The sequence below is a fragment of the Semicossyphus pulcher genome, unplaced genomic scaffold (genome assembly GCF_022749685.1).
Source record: "Semicossyphus pulcher isolate SPU_LCO1_2020_fin unplaced genomic scaffold, fSemPul1.0.p SCAF_21, whole genome shotgun sequence".
NCBI lineage: Eukaryota > Metazoa > Chordata > Actinopteri > Labriformes > Labridae > Semicossyphus > Semicossyphus pulcher.
The window spans coordinates 9714466-9734121 of record NW_027211695.1 but is presented as its reverse complement, the minus strand read 5'-3'; the positions used below and the strand labels follow the sequence as shown (position 1 = coordinate 9734121).

The 19656-nt window shown below is 39.7% G+C and overlaps 2 protein-coding genes across 3 annotated transcripts; one reads left to right on the top strand and one right to left on the bottom strand.

Annotated features, from left to right (window-relative positions):
- The first annotated feature begins 55 nt into the window (after positions 1–55).
- Positions 56–4659, top strand: LOC138600779 (uncharacterized oxidoreductase YtbE-like). 2 transcript variants are annotated; one of them, XM_069672279.1, is made up of 6 exons: positions 56–212; positions 2613–2915; positions 3162–3307; positions 3509–3648; positions 3768–3926; positions 4018–4659. In XM_069672279.1, exons 2-6 carry the CDS (start codon positions 2671–2673, stop codon positions 4195–4197), a joined length of 870 nt encoding a protein of 289 aa, XP_069528380.1. In that variant the 5' UTR covers positions 56–212; positions 2613–2670; the 3' UTR covers positions 4198–4659. The 2 variants fall into 2 exon arrangements, with proteins under 2 accessions (XP_069528380.1, XP_069528381.1); XM_069672280.1 differs by having other exon boundaries at positions 58–140.
- A 71-nt stretch (positions 4660–4730) lies between these two features.
- On the bottom strand, positions 4731–10945 carry badb (BCL2 associated agonist of cell death b). The gene is made up of 4 exons (XM_069672282.1): positions 10815–10945; positions 9956–10108; positions 9175–9395; positions 4731–7909 (listed from the first exon to the last, which is right to left on the bottom strand). The coding sequence occupies exons 2-4, from the start codon at positions 10098–10100 to the stop codon at positions 7772–7774; spliced, it is 504 nt and encodes a 167-aa protein (XP_069528383.1). The 5' UTR covers positions 10101–10108; positions 10815–10945; the 3' UTR covers positions 4731–7771.
- Positions 10946–19656: the final 8711 nt, after the last annotated feature.

Below are 19656 nucleotides of genomic sequence, written 5' to 3'. Positions count from 1 at the left end.
TCAGCTGACCACGTGTAGACGAAAGGAGTAGTTGTAAACATTCGTCTCTGTGCAACGTTTAGAGTTAGAAGTAAGGTTACACTTGCCCTTTCTTTACCTTTTTTATTTTTTGTTTTTAAATTGACGCTTCAGTTCAGCATGTGAGTAGACGACAGGTTGTTGCCTTTTTATTCACTTCAACTTCAAAATCATTAAATCAGAAGCTCATCAAGGTGAGATACATCCACTATATTAAGCGGTGCTGCGGTGGCATCCTTTTTAATGGTTTCCCCACCCAGTTCTCTACTTTCTAATGTAATAACTGTGATGCTTTAACGTCTTAATTAAAACTGCGTCATTAGAAACATTGCAATGTGCTAGTATCCCAATGTCTTAATTGCAGCAATATTTGTTCTAACTTTACGGTCTAACTTTGTAAAGTGCATCTTTTTAACAATACTAAATAGCTTTGTGATGTTTCAGTGTTTTGAAACGGCATAATTGTAAGTTATTTATAACAATGTTTGTAGGCCTACTTTACTGTGAAGTTAGACCACATTGTACTAGCTGCATTTACAGTGGGTACGGAAAGTATTCAGACCCCTTTAAATTTTTCACCCTTTGCTTCATTGCAGCCATTTGCTAAAATCGAAAAAGTTCATTTTTTTTCTCATTAATGTACACTCAGCAACCCATCTTGACAGAAAAAAACAGAAATGTAGAACTTTTGGCAAATTTATTTAAAAAAAACAACTGAAATATCACATGGTCATAAGTATTCAGACCCTTTGCTCAGTATTGAGTAGAAGCACCCTTTTGAGCTAGTACAGCCATGAGTCTTCTTGGGAATGATGCAACAAGTTTTTCACACCTGGATTTGGGGATCCTCTGCCATTCTTCCTTGCAGATCCTCTCCAGTTCTGTCAGGTTGGATGGTGAACGTTGGTGGACAGCCATTTTCAGGTCTCTCCAGAGATGCTCAATTGGGTTTAGGTCAGGGCTCTGGCTAGGCCAGTCAAGAATGGTCACAGACTTGGTCCGAAGCCACTCCTTTGTTATTTTAGCTGTGTGCTTCGGGTCATTGTCTTGTTGGAAGGTGAACCTTCGGCCCAGTCTGAGGTCCTGAGCACTCTGGAGGGGGTTTTCTTCCAGGATATCTCTGTACTTGGCCGCATTCATCTTTCCTTCAATTGCAACCAGTCGTCCTGTCCCTGCAGCTGAAAAACACCCCCATAGCATGATGCTGCCACCACGTTTCACTGTTGGGATTGTATTGGGCAGGTGATGAGCAGTGCCTGTTTTTCTCCACACATACCGCTTAGAATTAACGCCAAAAAGTTCAATCTTGGTCTCATCAGACCAGAGAATCTTATTTCTCATAGTCTGGGAGTCCTCCATGTGTTTTTTGGCAAACTCTATGCAGGCTTTCGTATGTCTTGCACTGAGGAGAGGCTTCCGTCGGGCCACTCTGCCATAAAGCCCCGACTGGTGGAGGGCTGCAGTGATAGTTGACTTTGTGGAACTTTCTCCCATCTCCCTACTGCATCTCTGGAGCTCACCCACAGTGATCTTTGGATTCTTCTTTACCTCTCTTACCAAGGCTCTTCTCCCACGATTGCTCAGTTTGGCCGGACGGCCAGGTCTAGGAAGAGTTCTGGTCATCCCATACTTCTTCCATTTAAGGATTATGGAGGCCACTGTGCTCTTAGGAACCTTGAGTGCTGCAGAAATTCTTTTGTAACCTTGGCCAGATCTGTGCCTTGCCACAATTCTGTCTCTGAGCTCCTTGGGCAGTTCCTTCGACCTCATGATTCTCATTTGTTCTGACATGCACTGTGAGCTGTAAGGTCTTATATAGACAGGTGTGTGCCTTTCCTAATCAAGTCCAATCAGTTTAATTAAACACAGCTGGACTCCAATGAAGGAGTAGAACCATCTCAAGGAGGATCAGAAGAAATGGACAGCATGTGAGTTAAATATGAGTGTCACAGCAAAGGGTCTGAATACTTATGACCATGTGATATTTCAGTTTTTCTTTTTTAATAAATTTGCAAAAAAATGAACTTTTTCGATTTTAGCAAATGGCTGCAATGAAACAAAGAGTGAAAAATTTAAAGGGGTCTGAATACCCCAATCTTTCCGTACCCACTGTATAGCTTTTTAGCAATGAATCATTTGTACCTATGTTTGTACTTCATTGCAACGACTAGAAAAATATTGTAGGCCTTCTTTCAGCTACAAATTTACGCTCCAACGTTCCACCATAGCAAATTATTACAATATGTATTCTCAATTGTGACGTTCCACCTTTCTGAAAGTTGGTGTCATACATGGTTTGTACTTAGCCGAACTACGTTGTGCCGTCTGTACTTACAGCTACTGTAGTTTTCAACGGCTTTGCAAGATCACTGGTACTCAAGTGATACATTACAAAACTAAGGCGTTCCCCTATGGTGGTGGAAAATGTTTAATGAAACCTGTAGAAATCACTATTATTTGTTCACTCTTCCTCCTAGTAAAGTACCTACCCCAGTACAGTATTAACTGTATTGATATTTTCTTCTCAAGAAAATCCTGATTATTTCTCATTGTCTGTATGCATTTTTCATTCAATTCTCTCCCCTCTTTACCAGTGTTGTGAAGAACAAAAAAGCCCAAACAGGGTACATAAAGAAGAGTAAATCCAATCCGATGTCCTCCTCCACAACCCCCTCTGTCCTCCTCAACACAGGGGTTCAGATGCCCCTCCTGGGTTTAGGGACCTACAAGTTGACAGGTCCTGAAGATGTCTACCGAGCTGTTGATGCAGCGCTGGATGCTGGTTATCGGGCCTTTGACAGTGCAACCGTCTACCGGAATGAAGCTGATGTGGGTCGAGCCCTGAGGGAGCTCCTGCACAAACATGGCCTAACCAGAGAGGATGTATTCATAACCAGGTGATGTGTATATAGCTCATATGCTTTCCGAAAAAGCACCTCAGCATATCAGTCAAAAAGAGACCTTTGGGTAGTATAGTACAATCCAGAATCTTTATTTCCAGAAATTTTATGAGCATGCATGTCACCTCTGAATATAACTGGATCTTACCCAGAGACTATGTGGAGCACTGAAGCTCAGTTAAGTTCAACTTGCTAAAGCACAGATTAAAATTCTCAACGACCCTCCCCTCTCTCTCCCTGCAGTAAGCTGGGCCCGAAGGATCAGGGTGAGAGAGCCATGGACGGAGCCCTTCACAGCCTGTCTCAGCTGGATTTGGGTTACATTGACCTCTACCTGATCCACTGGCCTGGCACGCAGGGGATGGATGTGACTGACCACCGCAACCCAGGTACAGACTTAAAATTAAGACAGTGTTCAGTCATTTTTCCTTCAAACACCCAAATATCACTGGAAACATTATTATGTATGCATCGATAGTATGTTCATTTATGTTAAATATAAAGTATTTGAAGTCACTCTTTGCTCTATAAATAAGTAATGACTTTGCAAGAGATTAGTAGTTGTACTCCTAATTAATATTTGATTCCAGGCAACAGAGCTCAGAGTTGGGCAGCACTGGAGGAGCTGCATGCCCAGGGGAAGCTGAAGGCCATAGGAGTGTCCAACTACACACCAGCACACATGAAAGACCTCATGAAGAGCTGCAAAATCCCTCCTGCTGTGCTACAGGTATAATGCAGGATAGAGAAAATGAGGACACATAACAAATGAACATAAACAGAACAGAAATTTGCTTCAGCACTTGTTGTAAAAGTAAGTGCAGAAAGTGTTTTTTTGTTTTTCTTCAGGTGGAGTTTCACCCGCAGCTGTGCCAGACGGAGCTGAAGAGTGTGTGTGATGAATATGGAGTGTGTTTCCAATCGTACTCCTCCTTAGGGAAAGGAGAGCTTACTGCTCACCCTGTGGTCATGGAGGTGGCAAAGAACTCTAAACGTACACCTGCACAGGTAAACACACACACACGAAGATCATCTTGATTAACATCTATTTAAACACAATCACTTGGAAAAACATCTAAGGCTTTTTTTCCCCATTTAGGTCCTTCTGCGTTGGGCTGTGCAGCAAGGCGTCCCAGTGCTCCCCAAGTCGTCAAATCCAGACAGAATAAAGGACAATGCCAGGATTTTTGACTTTACACTGAGTGACACAGACATGGATAGACTTTCAGCTTTGGACAGTGGGCACAAGTACTGCTGGGATGCTTCGCAAGTGGTTTGACAGGCCCCTACTGGCACGAACGTACTCCATGATGCCTCTTTACTGTAGCTGTTTTTCAGATCAGACTGAGAATAATGCGGTAGTGCGAAACCATCAGTGTAAAGAGCTGGAAAGTAAGAGTTCAGGCTCAGACAACTGAGTTAATCAACTTCCTGTGCTATGAGGAGATTTTACATAGCAAATGCATGTGGCAAATGTGTTAAGGATTTAGGTAAATGTACGTATTGAGATATCTGTGTGTTCAAGTAGCATTTTACATGAAACACTGGAAGCACTTCTGTCAGTATGCAATCATTTTAATGTTATTTGCATATCCATTGTTGCCTCATTATTTTCTTTAATCATACTCTTGCCAAGTAATAATCAGGCATTTGTGTTCTAGATCTGATCTTGTCTAAGAAAACCAACAATCTAAAAACTGGCAGTTTGGTGAAAAAATTAGACAAGAGGCTTACTTTAAAACCACTCTTAAAATTATTTATTCAGACCAGCATAAACCAGAAGTTTCACAGCTGTAGAGAAAATACATTTACAAAAGTCATTAAAAAATGAAAAGGAATCCAACAAAAAAAGAAGCAAATATTAGAATTCAATTTTCTCCACACACGTCTCCAGATTCAAGTAATATCAAGGATGGTTGCAAAACTCCAGGCGCCCAGGCAGGTTAATCACACAAGGTGTGTTCACTGTCATTAATGTTTGAGTCAAAACACGACTTCTGAAATGGCTTTTTCAGGAAAAAAAAAACTGCATTAGCCATTATAAAGTTTTTTTCTCATATGTGATAGCAAACACACCTCCATGTTATTGTGCTTTCTGTATCAAAAAATGACAGCGAGCTGTAATGTTTAAGGCGGTAGTTGGGCAAACAGACAAGGCTGGCTATGTGGTGCCACATACAGCATGTTCAAGGCAGTTCAGAACAATATTATACTCCTTTAAATTCCAGCTGAACTAAGAGAGAGTAAAGCAATCATATCTGGCACCAAGCTCTCAACTCCATGTTTGTATTCTCTGCCAGCTGATTCAACTTGTGTCAAGGTACAGGAACAGGTCTGGTGGGAAGGACTTTTTTTACTTTACTCATTTCCAATTGACCTGTTAGCAATTGTGAGAAATCATAAAATGGAGAACATAAAATAATTGAGTCACTTCCTTTTCGAGAAGTAAGCATTTAAAATGTATCGGCATCCGTCTAACTGTGTTGTTGTCATGCTGGGAGCTTTGTACCAGGTACTTTGCAATTCAAAGACTTGCAAAATTGCTTCGGTCAATAAATGGTACACAGACAGGGTGATGCATGTCACCATACTAATGGTAGACTTGTATGATCTTAAAAAATATTTTCAGATTTTCAAAAACTCTTTGTTGAAAAATGTTCCCTCACCAAGTTTAGGAAAAGCGTTAAAAGAGGAAGAATACACTTTATACTTGTTTAAAGACAATGCAAATGCAGCCCCTTAGCCTGCACACCCAAGCACGTTACATCTCAGCCCCACCAGTTGGGAGGAAGAGAATAAGACACAAGTAGAACAAATCTATTACCATTTCCAATAATCACATACTGATAAACAAATCACAAATAGCCTAATCATATTTACCAAGTTGTGTAGCAGTGCTGATCTTTAATAGTAGTTTATATTCATTCACATTAATAGTAATAACCTCCTTAAAAGGTCATGTTGTGTGTAGTATGTGCCAAGTTATCCTCAAAAGCCTGAATGTAATAAATACATAGCTAATCAGCTGATCAGCACTCCTAGACTAATTCTTGACGGATTAAGATCCCATTTTATTCACATGTCAATCAATGCACATGAAAGTGAACACCCTGTATTAAAACCAATTGTATTTATAAACCCAGCTTGGCTGGAAACTGATTTTCCTAAACAAACTTGCGAACAGTTTGGGAAAATCAACTTTTAAATCTAGAGATATTACGATACTAATTGTTCCCTCCTGATGCCGATTCTGATAAATTATCGGCCGATACCCCTCTGATACTAATGCATTGAAAAAATATGTTTTTAACAGCTGTATACTACTCAGCCTGTATGGATGTTATCTGATTGCCGTCTGCTTTATGGCCTGAAGGAATCCTGACCTAAAAACAAACTGAGCTAACGTTACCGGCTAACATCTGGGAGGTAATAAATTATGGTATCAGATTGGTGAATTGACTGTTGTACTCACCCATACCCGATACCAGGTCAAAGGCAGTACTGGAGACATTTCATCTACTGGTATCTGAACAACTCTATCAAAATCCTTACACTTGTGGTTTATGTGACAAAACTCTATCTTCTGTATGCACTGGGTACTGAGTTAATGGGCTAGTGTGTTGGCTCCTTGTACAGCAGTTAAATTATCCCCACCCACATCTTTAAATATGCACGTAACATTTATCACAACAGCATGGATTGTACACTGCCTATTGCTAGGTTTGCCAAACTCATTAAATAGCATGGTAACCTTGTAATATAGGAACTTGTCAAATAAAAATCTTGCTAAACCACGTCGCTTGTAACCTCCCACCTGCCCATTTGATAAAATATTAACAAAATATTTACACATAAAAATTTCAAAGTCTGTTTTTTTTTTGCTCATCCAAGGCTTTAAAAAGATATATTCTTATTGGTTTGTGCTTTTATATGTCTGTTTAATTTCATTTTCTTCAGATAGAATCTAACCCTGAACTTTTACAAAAGATATTATTTCTGCATCAGAGATTGTCCTTGTACAAGATTGTTCTTTTTTGATTAATTTGAGATATAAAGCAGTTAGTGATAGTCAAGTACTGTTGTTAAATAAAGTACAAATTGTACTGTCTTGCAAGTAGCAGGACAGGCAGCTAGATCAAGGCCAGAGTTGAATACTTTTAAAAAATCCTTCCTTTTTATACACTTCCTCTGTTGCCTGCAGATTATTTTGGCACACAATTACAGCGGTCTCCATTAGATCGTGTTTGCCAACACAAGCACGACTAACACATTGACATTTCCCTAAAAAAACATGGAAGGAAATTCTAACAGCATTCGACGTGGCCTCAAGTGTTTGGATTTCAGAGCATTTATCTCACCATCTACAGTATGTTGCATATATTTGGTGGGCGAGACAGCTGAAATAGTAAGCATCTTTGAACCGAGTGGTCAACCTGTTATGTGCCAGTCTTTCTTTGTGTTTCCCGGACATCATTTCACCTCTATTGGTCCATCATTTCATTCGGTCTATGGGGCTCAGGTAGCTTAAAGTCTATCCTTATGCCTGACAGAACTTTCTCAGTGGGCTGCCCAACAATATCATAAACATCACAACCAACACTAATACAAAAAAATCTATTCAAATGTAGTTACCAACTACATATAAAATGACATGACTTTGGGCTCTTTGCCATGCTGTTTAGTTTGGATGTTATCCTTTTTTGATCGGACCGACCTTTGTTTCGCCCTGCTCAGGGTAGATCTCATTGTTCTCCTCACAATTGTTCTCTTGGCTGCCCCGTTGCTTTTTCCTCATTTCCATCAATCCATCAGTTCCTCGAACCTCAAATCACTCCAAATTTCTGGCTCAGTGCTTACTCAGTGCGGTGGGTATGGTTTTCGTGGTGGTTGTTCTCTCCCTCTGACTCCGGGTGACTAAAGAGGTAGCTCCACCAGCTTTTAGAGTGGTGCATCTGTGTGGCTGTCCCAGCACTCCTCACCCTCTTCATATCCTGTACAAGATTAAAACAGTGAATAGTTAAAATAAACGTTAAAGTTCAATTCGGAGCAGGCTTAAAGGCAAGATTTTGTTCCTGTATTAACCTAATAATTTTCCTTTGCCAAAAGCACATCTATTACTACAAGCTTTAAAGGAGCAAATCGCCCCTGGAAAAAGCCACTGTCAGTCAAAGCTGGTGTTCTCTGTAATCGATAGAAGCGATAATATTTAAAATTGGCACCATAGCTGTGGAGAAAGTTGTACAAGCAGCTCGTAGTTTTGTCCATTCTACATTCCTACAACACCCAGCATGCATTGTGCACCTCCCTCTGAACGGAACGGCCCAGCGATTACATAGGGGCGTCCTAGATTATGGAAGTGTAGTTCAGCAAGCTTCCAGACGACACAAAAACGCGTCATCTGGCGGAGGTTTTCCAGGACCTATTGGAGAAGCGGATAGCATCCTCCAAAAGCACAGAGCTAAATTGCATTTTTTTTCTACCATTATGGCATGAGCTCCACGTGATAGCATGATAGGACTGAGGTTGAAAATTGGCGAACTGGCCCTTTAAATCAATCCTGTTGTATCATTCACCATATTCACACGGTGCCCATATTCCTTTGACACATTGCTCAGGGTTGGAAGATCAAATGCGGTGATCAAAAGGTTAATGTTTTATTGCCTTTATGCAGTTTTCAAATCTTATAATGGAAGGGAGCCTGACAATTCAGTTGCTTACTCATTGACAAGCAACTGAAAAGATAATAGATCGTTAAAATCCAGAGAGACATTGGGCTGTATTTCAAAGTAAAAGAATACCTTTTATAACCCCATAGGAACCATTAGACAAACATTAAACTTCAAGCGCTCCCTTGCTAACATTAACGTAAACTACTCACCCTAGGCTAGGAATTCAAAACGTTCTATTGTATTGTGTAACACTATAAAGTAGCAATGTTAGCTAAGAAGTGGTTGAATGCTTCCCTTAGTAGACGTCTTAGCAGTTTTACTTTGAAATATGCCTGATCTCCCTCTGGCTTTCACTATTGTCTTTTCAATTGCTATTCAATCTATGGGACGCTATGAAATGCCAATGTTTTGTCAAATTTCCTACATTTATATGATCTGCAAACCTGGAACACAGCAATACAACAGTATAATAGTATTTAGGATTTCTGACCTAACTTCAGAGAAAACTTGCATTAGTGTTACTAAGGCCAATGGTCTTTTCCTTACTTCCTTAAAAATCCATTTATCATCACAGTGCTCATCCTCACCCCTTTGTCTAGCAGGCTGTCAAACTCATCGCTCATCCTTCTTAGCTGGCGACCGTATTTCTTGGCTGCCCACAAGGCAGGGGGAGCTGACTTGGATCGTCCCCTGAATGGAGCTCCCTCGGTGGGTGTTCCTGCTTCTTCTTCCCCCCTAGCCTGAAGCTCCTCGTCTCTGGAGACAGTGTATACGTGGGACTCTGAGTTCAGCCTGATTCGACCAGCCCCTTAATGGGAGAGACAAAGGGGAGTGGGGTTAGTGATGGAGCATAATTCGATCAACATTAGACACAAGGAATCACAAAATATCACTGGAACAACGTATTAAAAAAATGTCAACTATGTGGATGAAATCCAACTAAGATTTCCCTTTACTTCTTCCAATAGAGCTAAAGCTATCCTAAAAATAGGTTAACTTGCATTTCAACTTACAATGCATTCACATATTAATGCCCTAAATTATACAACAAAAGATACAAGAAAAAACAGATTCATTCATTCAAATGAGGCATATGATATGATGGCAATCACTAATGAAAAGGGGGGACTGAGGGATGTGTTAACGGTTAAATTATGAGGCAGAAAAGTAAATTTAGTAATAAGACAACCTTTAAGTCCCATTAGGAGCAAGATGTGGTTAAGGATGCTCAAACATACTTTGAAAGGTTTAGTAACCTGAAGTACCGTATAATATAGCTGTGGCAAATTTACTGCCCAACGTTGTAACAGCATTTAAACGTTCATTTCCACAATTTGGCCTTTCCAGAATTCTTTGAGGGTTTCCTACCTGCCATCCTGAGCTCAGGTAGGGCCAGGGTGTGTCGTTGAGGAATCTGCCGCTCATCCCCAGTTGACGATTGGTTGTTTTCTTCTTCCTTTACCTCCTCCGATGATTCGGAATCGCTGTCTGAAATAGTGAATTTTGCAGCCATCGTGACATCTGGTGAAGAAAGAAAAAAAATTGAGCTGTAAATTAAAAAACCTACTTTAATGTAAAATGCAGAAAAGGCAGTGTCCATAAGTAGTTTAAAATACTGTGTAAAAATAAATGTTAAGTGTTTTCAAGGTTATTAAGAACACAGCTAGCTTATGTTAATGTTGCCCTGCACTTAACCTCTCCAGGTGACATTGAAAACACACACAAGGCATTTTGTCCAGACAAATAAAATCACCAAAAAGCCATTTATTCACCTATAGCTGTGTGATAAAGGTGAACAGATGCATGAAAATGGCTATGTGGTCATCGTGCTACCGTTTTACAGTCAAACATCATATTAGCTAATTATTCAGGAATCATAAAATGGCATCATCCATTGTATGATGCTGCCCCTAACACACCCAGCAGGATATCTCTGCGCTTTGCTGTCCCTGATATTAGCCAGTCCAAAGGTATTCACAGTGTAATAACCCGCAAGATAACCGACTTGGTTTGAAAACAGACTCATAAACGATTTTTCTTAAGACTTGTTGTTATACTGTAATTAAATTAGCTAACACACCTTCTTCTCCGGTCAAAACACCGACTCGTCGGTTTTGTTGTTGTTGACTGAAGAGGACAAAAGAAACTTCCTAGAGGGCGGAAGCTGCTGAGTAGCTTAAACAGCTAACAAAGCCTGTAAGACAGGATAATGAAGGGGTTTCCTTACCCGAAATCTTTATAGAGTGAGTCCGAAAAGTGCGAGTGTGTCTTTAGTTGGCCTCATGCGGCCGCAGCTGTTGTTTTTGTTATCGGCGAGTTGTCTTTTTACTGTACAACACAGTTTAGCTCCGCGCTCACCCAATCGCCGCGCGTCAGTGCACCGCCGCTGCGCGCTGACGTCACTGTTGCGAGCTAGGACTGGGCTGGGGCTTTGTTTGTCTCACCGGCTTACTGTAATATATAATGGAGATGCGCAGCAGGATAAATTACGGACAAAATTCAGGCCAACATAGGCTATTTATAACAATGTATTTCAATTTCCAGCCCTAAGTTGAATTTGTGTAACAGCTTGATAACACTGAATAAGAGTCCTGCCTTCAAAGCCTGCTATAAGAGAGGGTACAAAGGCTGTATTACAAAAAATAACTTCAGTTATCATAATTAAAAACACTTATAATGTAGCAGAATGCCTCCTTTACAGTGTATTATGTCATATGGTGTTATTTAATATGAAATTTAATATTATTACTGATGTATTAGTGAGTAAGCCAACATTATCTTAATGTAGCTTATTTAAATGTAGTAATTTTTATATACTTTTATACTGTTGGGTGGTTTAATATATAATAATTATAGGACTATATAGCCTATGCCTCATATTTTATAAATTGATGTTATGTTGTAAAGCAATATTATGAGGTAAAGTAGCTTTCGATGTGAAATTAAAGTAGTAAGATAAAGAAGAGAAAATTGTCCACTTTAATCTTTAAGGGTAGAAGTACTCCTCAAATTTAGGTAAAGACTTTTTCTCTGCCATTAGCTTATGGGTTTCACCTTTTTTTTGATAGAAAATAAATAGATGGACAGAGAGACATGGAAATACCCCTTTGGGCCTGACTCGTGTAAAGTTGCATGCTGATATTAAATGAGTATTATTCCACCAAAGGACTTTTACTTCCTCTCCTTCTGAAGGGGCTAAAGGTGAGTCATAGGGAAACAGACAGGAGATGGGAGAACCCATGTTGCACAACAGCCATGTGATTATTGCTTTTGGCCGATGTTGAAGCTGATAAGGACAGGGTGGGGCGAGATACGGTAGGCATGCACGTGTAAAAACACAATACCCTTGCTTACTGAACATGACTAAACCATCATCCAACTAACTGAAAACAGGGGCATAAACACTGTTACATTTTATATTGTCTCTTATTCTTTTGTTTTATTATTTCTTCTTTCTGGGACCTGTAAAAGAAAGAGAGGGTTAGAAAATCCCATATATGAGCTTATTGTCATACCTTGTATGAGCAGCAGGCAGGGATGCAGGACTACAAACTGAGCTGCTCTGATTTTTGCTCATCTTGGTTCCTCTGTAGTTACACTGCTTCATAATCCTTTTGGTGAAACTCAGGGAAAATGCCCAATGAGGAGTTTCCTGTTTAACTACGACACATTGGTGGAGGAAAAATTTAAGATTGCAACATATAAACATTTTTTTTCATGACCTCATTTCTGGGAAAGCATCAAAAATACATTATAACATTTCTGTCAGTGGAAAAAAACATGTCCTCTGTCCCTTTTTGTTTGTACACAATCATTACAATAAAACAATACTGTATAGGGTGTGTGTGGCTCTGACTGTCCCCACACTTTCCTCACACCAGAAGAAAAGTCAACCATGTTATTATGTACCATTTTTATCTAGAGCTGCCTCTGTGTCTTTTCCCTTCTCTTCTTCATTCTTTTCTCCTCTTCTCTTTCATTAAGCGCCTATTGTGGGATTAGAAACAAAGCCAGTGTACTTTGCAAAATTAGTAAGTGACACTTGAGTAGGAGGAGCAAATTTTTTTTGTGGGGATTGTAATGCAGCTTTTCTAATTCAGTGCATCCAAATACAACCGAGTTTCTAAGCTTAGACAAACACACAGAGTCTGCACAGTCAGCTTTCCATGGAGGATGGAGCCGCTCCAGAAAATGACTGTTGAGACTTGCTGCTTTTGAACTCTATTTTTGGAGGGATTAAAGAAATAATACATGGGAGTTCTCCTTTCGGGAGCTGTTTGAGAACCATACCATTATTATTCATTTTAATCTGTGTGAGCGTGTGCGCGTGTGTGCAAAGCCATGTATGCACTAACTTAGTAGAATATAAGAGCCATGAAGGGCCATCCAAAGACTTTCTCTGTTCATGAGGGATCATTTTTGCACACACACACGCACATACAGAGTGTGTGTGTTTGTGTATAAGCATGCTGGATTTGAGTGTAATCTGAAGGAGCCATACAATTAGCATCCATTTATATCTGCCTGTACCAACCTCGCCCTGCCTCCCTGCCCCTCATCTGGCGGTTATTTTGGGAAATGGAGGCGTATGCGCTCCCACACAGTCTCCAAACCACCACTCAGTGTGTGTATGTCGGCTTGTGTGTGTGTTTGAGAGCAAATGCTGCAGCGTTTCCAAGCGGCTCCCGAAATGTTCCTTCCAATTTAATGTCAGGACACTGCCTGTCTGCCACCGCCGCAGCCTCACTCACTGTCCTTTCAAATGTTTCCCCTCTCTGCAGACCCCATTTCAGTCTAAGCTGAGCGAGATGTAGAGCAGGATTTGAATTATTTGAAGTAGGAGAGAGAAGAAAGGAAAGATGGTGTGGGAAAAAAGGAGGATGATTTAGTTTCCCAAGTCGTAAAAAAGATGACAAGTACGGTACACCTAAAATGCAGACAATATGTACCAGACATGGAGAGAGAGAGAGTGAAGGCAGACAAAGAGATAAGAGGGGCGTCTGAGAGTGTGGAGAGAGAATTAAGGTGCTGAAAAGTTGGCAAAAATTGTCAGACTTTTACTAGACTGCCACAAAAAAAAGAAGCGCCTCAGAGACAGAAATCAGACAGACAGTACAGAAGTACAGGAACATAAAAACGCAAACTTAACCTACATCAGAGTGAGTACACTCCCTCTGTCTGCTCATTGAACTCGAGCTCTCTCATCCCTGCCCTCAGTACATGCTCATTATATACAGACCGCTCCCTCGCTGTATAACCAAGTCACTCTGTGATCACAAGGCTGACATATGGCAACTTTCTAATTTAATTCACCCCACCCTTGTGAAGCTTGCCGGTCTTACATCCCAGCTCTTCTTAAACTACTGTTTTGCACTAAAAATGGATTGCTGACTTTTTCTCCAGTGGATAAAAATACAGGAATGCCCAGCTCAACAAGACATTCAATTTAGCACTTGTGCTGGAAACTTTCTCTTCTTATTGTAACATCTGTAATAGGATTTAAGAAACTCCATTTCCCATTACAAATAAAGTTGTGTTTCAAAACGCTGAGTCTTAGTTTTTGAAAACCCAAACACTAAAGAAATAGCCTGGCATTTGTGGTAATGTGTTTTTTTTTGTCAGGAGTTCGATAAGAATGGCTCATGTTCGTATGCTAAATAAGAAGCTACAGTTAGCAGGGGTTATAGTTAATATTAGCATAAAGACTGGAAACAGAGGGAAACAGCTGGCTTGAAACAAGGACGGATGGAAAGAAACAAGGAATACAGGAAACATGAAAGGATAGAAGATAAGATGAGATAATCCTTTATTGATCTCCAGGGGGGAAATTCAGGGAGGAAACAAGGAATAAAGGAAACAGGGAAGGATGGAAGAAATAAAAGAATAAAGTAAGGGTGGAAGTAAACAAGAAGGAATGGAAAGAAACAAGGAAGGAGGGAAGGAAACAAATAATAAAGGAAACAAGGAAGGAGGGAAGGAAACAAATAATAATAAAGGAAACAAGGAAGGATGGAATGAAACAAGGAATAAACAAAACAAGGAAAGAAGAAAAGGATGGAAGGAAACAAGGAATAAAGGAAACAACGAAGGATGGAAGGAAGGAAGGAAGGAACAAAGAAAGAAAGAAAGAAAATATGGAACAAAACAAGGAATGAAGGAAACAAGGACCGGTGGAACGAAACAAGGGAGGACAGAAGGAAACAAGGAATAAAGGACGGATGGAAGGAATTAAAGAACAAGGGAAGGATGGTAGAAATAAAGGAATAAATTAAGGAAAGAATGGAAATGGAAATAAACAATGTATACAGGAAGAAGGAAAGGAAACAAGGAATAAAGGAAACAAGAAAGGATGGAAGGAAACAAGGAATAAAAGAAGGTGTCGGCATCTCCTCTCATTGTACAAAAGTGAAGCCAAAATGCCCCCGGAGCAGGCGCTGCCATCTTGAGCATTTGGAGCCAGAGTCTGCGCAGTAGATCGTATAAAGAGAGTATTAAGGTACTGCCCCTTCTGCTAACGAACTTGTAAATTTAACTTAGAAACAAAACAGCAAAGATCCCTCACTAAGTTACGTTTCCTCTCCCCGTTCCTCCACTTCTTATCTGCTTATCTGGTACAGGTCAGCTACAAGAGACGTATATGTCAACAGAGCTGTCAATCATGGCGATAGACCCTTTTTAGAACATCTAATAACTAATTTAAACTAAACTTGGACATACATTAGCATGATAATTACTAGCTATAATGACAGAAACCATGTTTGAGAAAAATGTATTTGGCGTGTAGTTTAATTTTATAGTTTAACTCATGTCCCCTCTGTTAACATGGAGGAGGCTTTACGAGCTATACTGCAACCAGTCAGCAGGGGGCGCTGGAAATGTTTTGGCTTCAATTTTAGGGAGCTGTCATGTCGTCCATCTTTTTATAGTCTATAGTCTCCACCGATGTTTTTCTAGTCTCTAAAAAGGTACGCATGTATGTCATTGTAAAGTGTATATTTACAGGGACGGTTGTTAAAACTGAGCAGGCTATAAACATTCATGTGAAAACAATACAGTGTTCAAAAATAGACATGCCATTAAAGAAGATTGGAAGTTTTTTTCTCATAATATGTAACGATTTAATGAGTCTGCCACACTGCTATTTATGAAGCCCATTATTATTTGTTTGACATGACACAATGGTTTCAAAAAGTTCCCGTTGCCATGGGAAATAGGGGAGTTTGTCCCAAACCTTGCCGCTGTATCAAATCTCTACAACTTAATGAAGGGTGCTTCAAAGGAGTAAATGAGACAAACAGACTTATGTCGAAAAGTGAAGGGTCCAGTTTGAGAAAGGCCCTAACTTTAAAGCTGAGAAATTAACACAATATATCTTGTTAAGTGAAGTGTAAAATTGAGCTGCTGAGTCACTGCTCCTAGCTAAGAACCAGCTGGGCACATAAACACCTGTAAAACTGCAACTTGGTGTTTTTACACTTTTGCTCTTATACATTGTAAACAAAAGAGGTGTAATGTTTTAATAGCTGAGCTTTAAAGGTGGTTTTATCTTGCTTTTGTCCCTTTGGAGGGAGCCAGGCAAGTTGTTTTCCCATCTCAACTCTTAAGCTAGGCTATAAGTTAAGCTAGCGTAACTGCTTGCCATATAGTTTAATACTGAGTGAACAAGTAGTATCTTCTTGTCTTCTTGTGAGCAAATGTTTCCAAAATGTTAAAGTACTTATTTACAGACAGAAATGCAAGAACAAACTTTATTTTCAAAGTCTTCAAGGACTGTAATTAACATCTAGCTTTACTTTAGCGGACACACACTACTACCCACGCCTGTTCTCTCGTCAACTTACAAGCCACACATCTCATACAGCCTTTTTCCACCCTCTATAACATTATCAATTATAGTAGGGTTGTGTTCATGTGGTTGGAGTGGTACACGTGTGCTCAGAGAGCTAATGTTGCTGCTGGTCTGAAACATATGTACTCCATATGTGAAATTTAAAGAGCACACTGGTACATGTCTGTCATTATGTTATCTAATGATAGTTAATGAATACACAAAAAGGGCCCGTTGACTGGCTCCGGTTGTATCTTTTCTCAGATCCTTCACCTTCAATTGAGTACACCATAAAATATGGATTTAGTTTGGGTTTGTGATTATTCACAGTTATCTGCATCTAAATAATGGATTATTAAGAAAGCATTGTGTATCACCATAATAAAGTCATTATCACAATGCTGCTTTAATCGTGTGCGGTTAATGTAGCTTTTGTTGGCTAATCAGTTTATGTTTAGCACTGCAAAGCTCTGCCTGCAGTTCAACATGTTTTTATGCTTTAATTAGTTATCATGGTAGAATACAATACATACATTGAAGCTATTTCCTGTACTCTCGGGCATTTATACTATAGTGTAAAGCTGAAGTCTTTAAGCGACAGCCAGGTAAAAAGAAACAATGACTTTTACTCAACAATGAACTTAGTGAAAGGCGATTTCTTTCCAACAGCAAGCTAGCATGATAGACGGTCTGCTAAGTCTCAATGCGTAGCTCATGCTAACACGTGTGACCAAGAATTAATGTTGTTAAAAAGATAAAGTAGATGACTTTAAAGAACACAGCACTCAAGACCAGAATTTTATGATGTGGGAATTCAAGGAAAATTAAGGTTTCTAGTTGGCTAACTTTTCTGTAGCATTTCTGATGCTAACTGTTCCAAACCAGGCAGGAAATCATGCTAGCGACATCTAAAGCTCAGGAAGAATACAACAAGGAAAGAAAAGCATCAGCAGAAATGAGAAGAGTAGTAATAGAAGTATTTATTTTTTTTACACAATCTTTTGTTGTGATAATGACCTATGTAATATGCCTTTAGGATGCGTGTAATCACCGGCATTGTATCATAGCAAATGATGCTAAAATTCCATCTAACAGTTGTTAGGTCAGGTGCCACTTCTCGCTCTGCTCCATTCCTCTGCTTTCCTTTCCGTCGTTCACCAGAAGAGCGGGTAATCCATCCTCCTTAAAGATTTTATTTGTTCTGTTTTGACAGTGATGGGAGGCAGGAAATTGGATGGAGAGACACAACATGGTACAAAACAAGCTGCATTTGCAGCCCAGCGAGCCTACAAGGTATCTGCATTAGTCGATTTGCCTTAATCCTCCTCCCCGCGTTTCTTATTCCACCAACACAGAGTATTTTTCTCTATTATTCCTTTATTGTCTCTCTTCTTCCATGTCTCTGCCCTTGTGCCTCCTCTTCTTGTCAATCTGTGTCTCTCTCCTTCTCTCCCCAAGCTCTTTCCCTCTCCCCCATCCTTTCCTCTCATGTATCTGGGTTGCAGACTGAACTAGTTCATGCATAGTTTGCTAGCTGATGGCGTCATTGCCCCTGTTTAATTGATGTTGTTTGATAGAAACAAGCTGTTTGTTGGACTCAGTCAGGTGGTAACAACATCTTAAGAGCCTGACCAGAAACAAGAACGAGATGAAACTCAGAACGTAAAAACTTTTTGGGCTGTGATTTCACATTTAAGTTTCTGTTTGGAGATAAAAGGTTGCATCACATAAAATTTTGGTTACACAGTCTCTCGTTGTGTACAACTTTTGCTACCCTGATAGCATTTTTCTTTGCAAAGTTGGAAAAGTGCTGTAGCATACTTTCACAATTACATTAACAAACCAGCGAATGCTAATGAGAACGTACACTGACTGCTGGCTCCAGCTAGTCCCAGTCAGCAGAACACAAATAGGATAAGTAACAGTAACATTAGCATAACAATACAAATCTGCATAAAAATAATAAAATAAAGGCTGTGATAGATGGCCATCATTACAGGAAAAGGAGTTGGTACACATTTGCCAATAAGCCAATGTATTTTTCATCCTTCTTCTGTCCGTCAAAGCCCATTATCTCATTCAAGTCAACTGCGTCCTCGCGGGTCCGGTCCCTGCTGCATTTCCATCAACTGAAAACGTCTACAAAACCGTTTAACAAAATTATGAAGCACACAGCTCCAATTTTGAAGTTAATTTGAGATGCTTATAAAAAATGATGCATGTTTGTACGTGTATACCTTGTGTACGTTTGTGTGTGTGTTAGTGTCTTTGTTGTATGAATCACAGTGAAAGGTCAGTGTTGCTTGAGGGGAGAAGAAACAAAGGAGACAGAAGTGATGAATTGCACTTTGGGACACCCCAGGACAGGTTATATTGAACAGTGTGAATGTGTGTGGAAGACACAGAGAGACAGAGCTCAGGTGCATGCATACACATGTATGTATGTATTAAATAATACTACATTTCTACTGTGCTGTCTTATTAATAATCTTGTGTTCCTTTTTTTGTGGATGAAAAGAGAGTTCACGTCTTTATTTTGTTAAGCGTGTGCATGTTAGCTGACGATTTGAATTTGATTTGCATTTTTATTAAGGTTTCTTTACATTATAATAATAGTAAAGTTAATCTTAAAGACCAGAGTAATAAAATGCTTTACAAAAAACTAAAAACCCAACAATAATATACAAAACAGGAAGACAGAATAGAAGAGGAGCAATTTGAAATAATGATTGACTAAAAACACACACAGCATCCAACTGTAAAGTGGAACTTCCTCCTGTGACTTGTTTCACTCGAGCAACTTCTCCTTTATAACTTTTAGGTAAGAGAATGCAACAGTGATAAAGTGCTGAAAAAAAATGTAACACGTGGTTAGACAAGAAATATTCCTCATGGCTGTAGTAAAGATGTACTCTATGACTCAATATAAAATTGTTTTGTTTTGGACATGCAGTTTTAAATGACAGATCAGCGCTACCTTTGGAAATACAGGCGTCGTCTGACCTTTAGAGCACATTTTGATGTTCACATTTATGACAATGAAGGAATTGTGTGTTTGTGTGTCTGAAGTGTGTGTCTCCATTGTACCTGATTGGTTTCAGCCCCCTGATTAATCAGCAGCTTTGTTTCAGCGCTGATCAATAACCCAGCAGGCTGATGGAGTAGGTACATGTCTCATTTCAATCTTCTGTGTGGGTGCGTGCGTCTTTGCCTTCTTGTGATGGAACATCATGCTATAAGT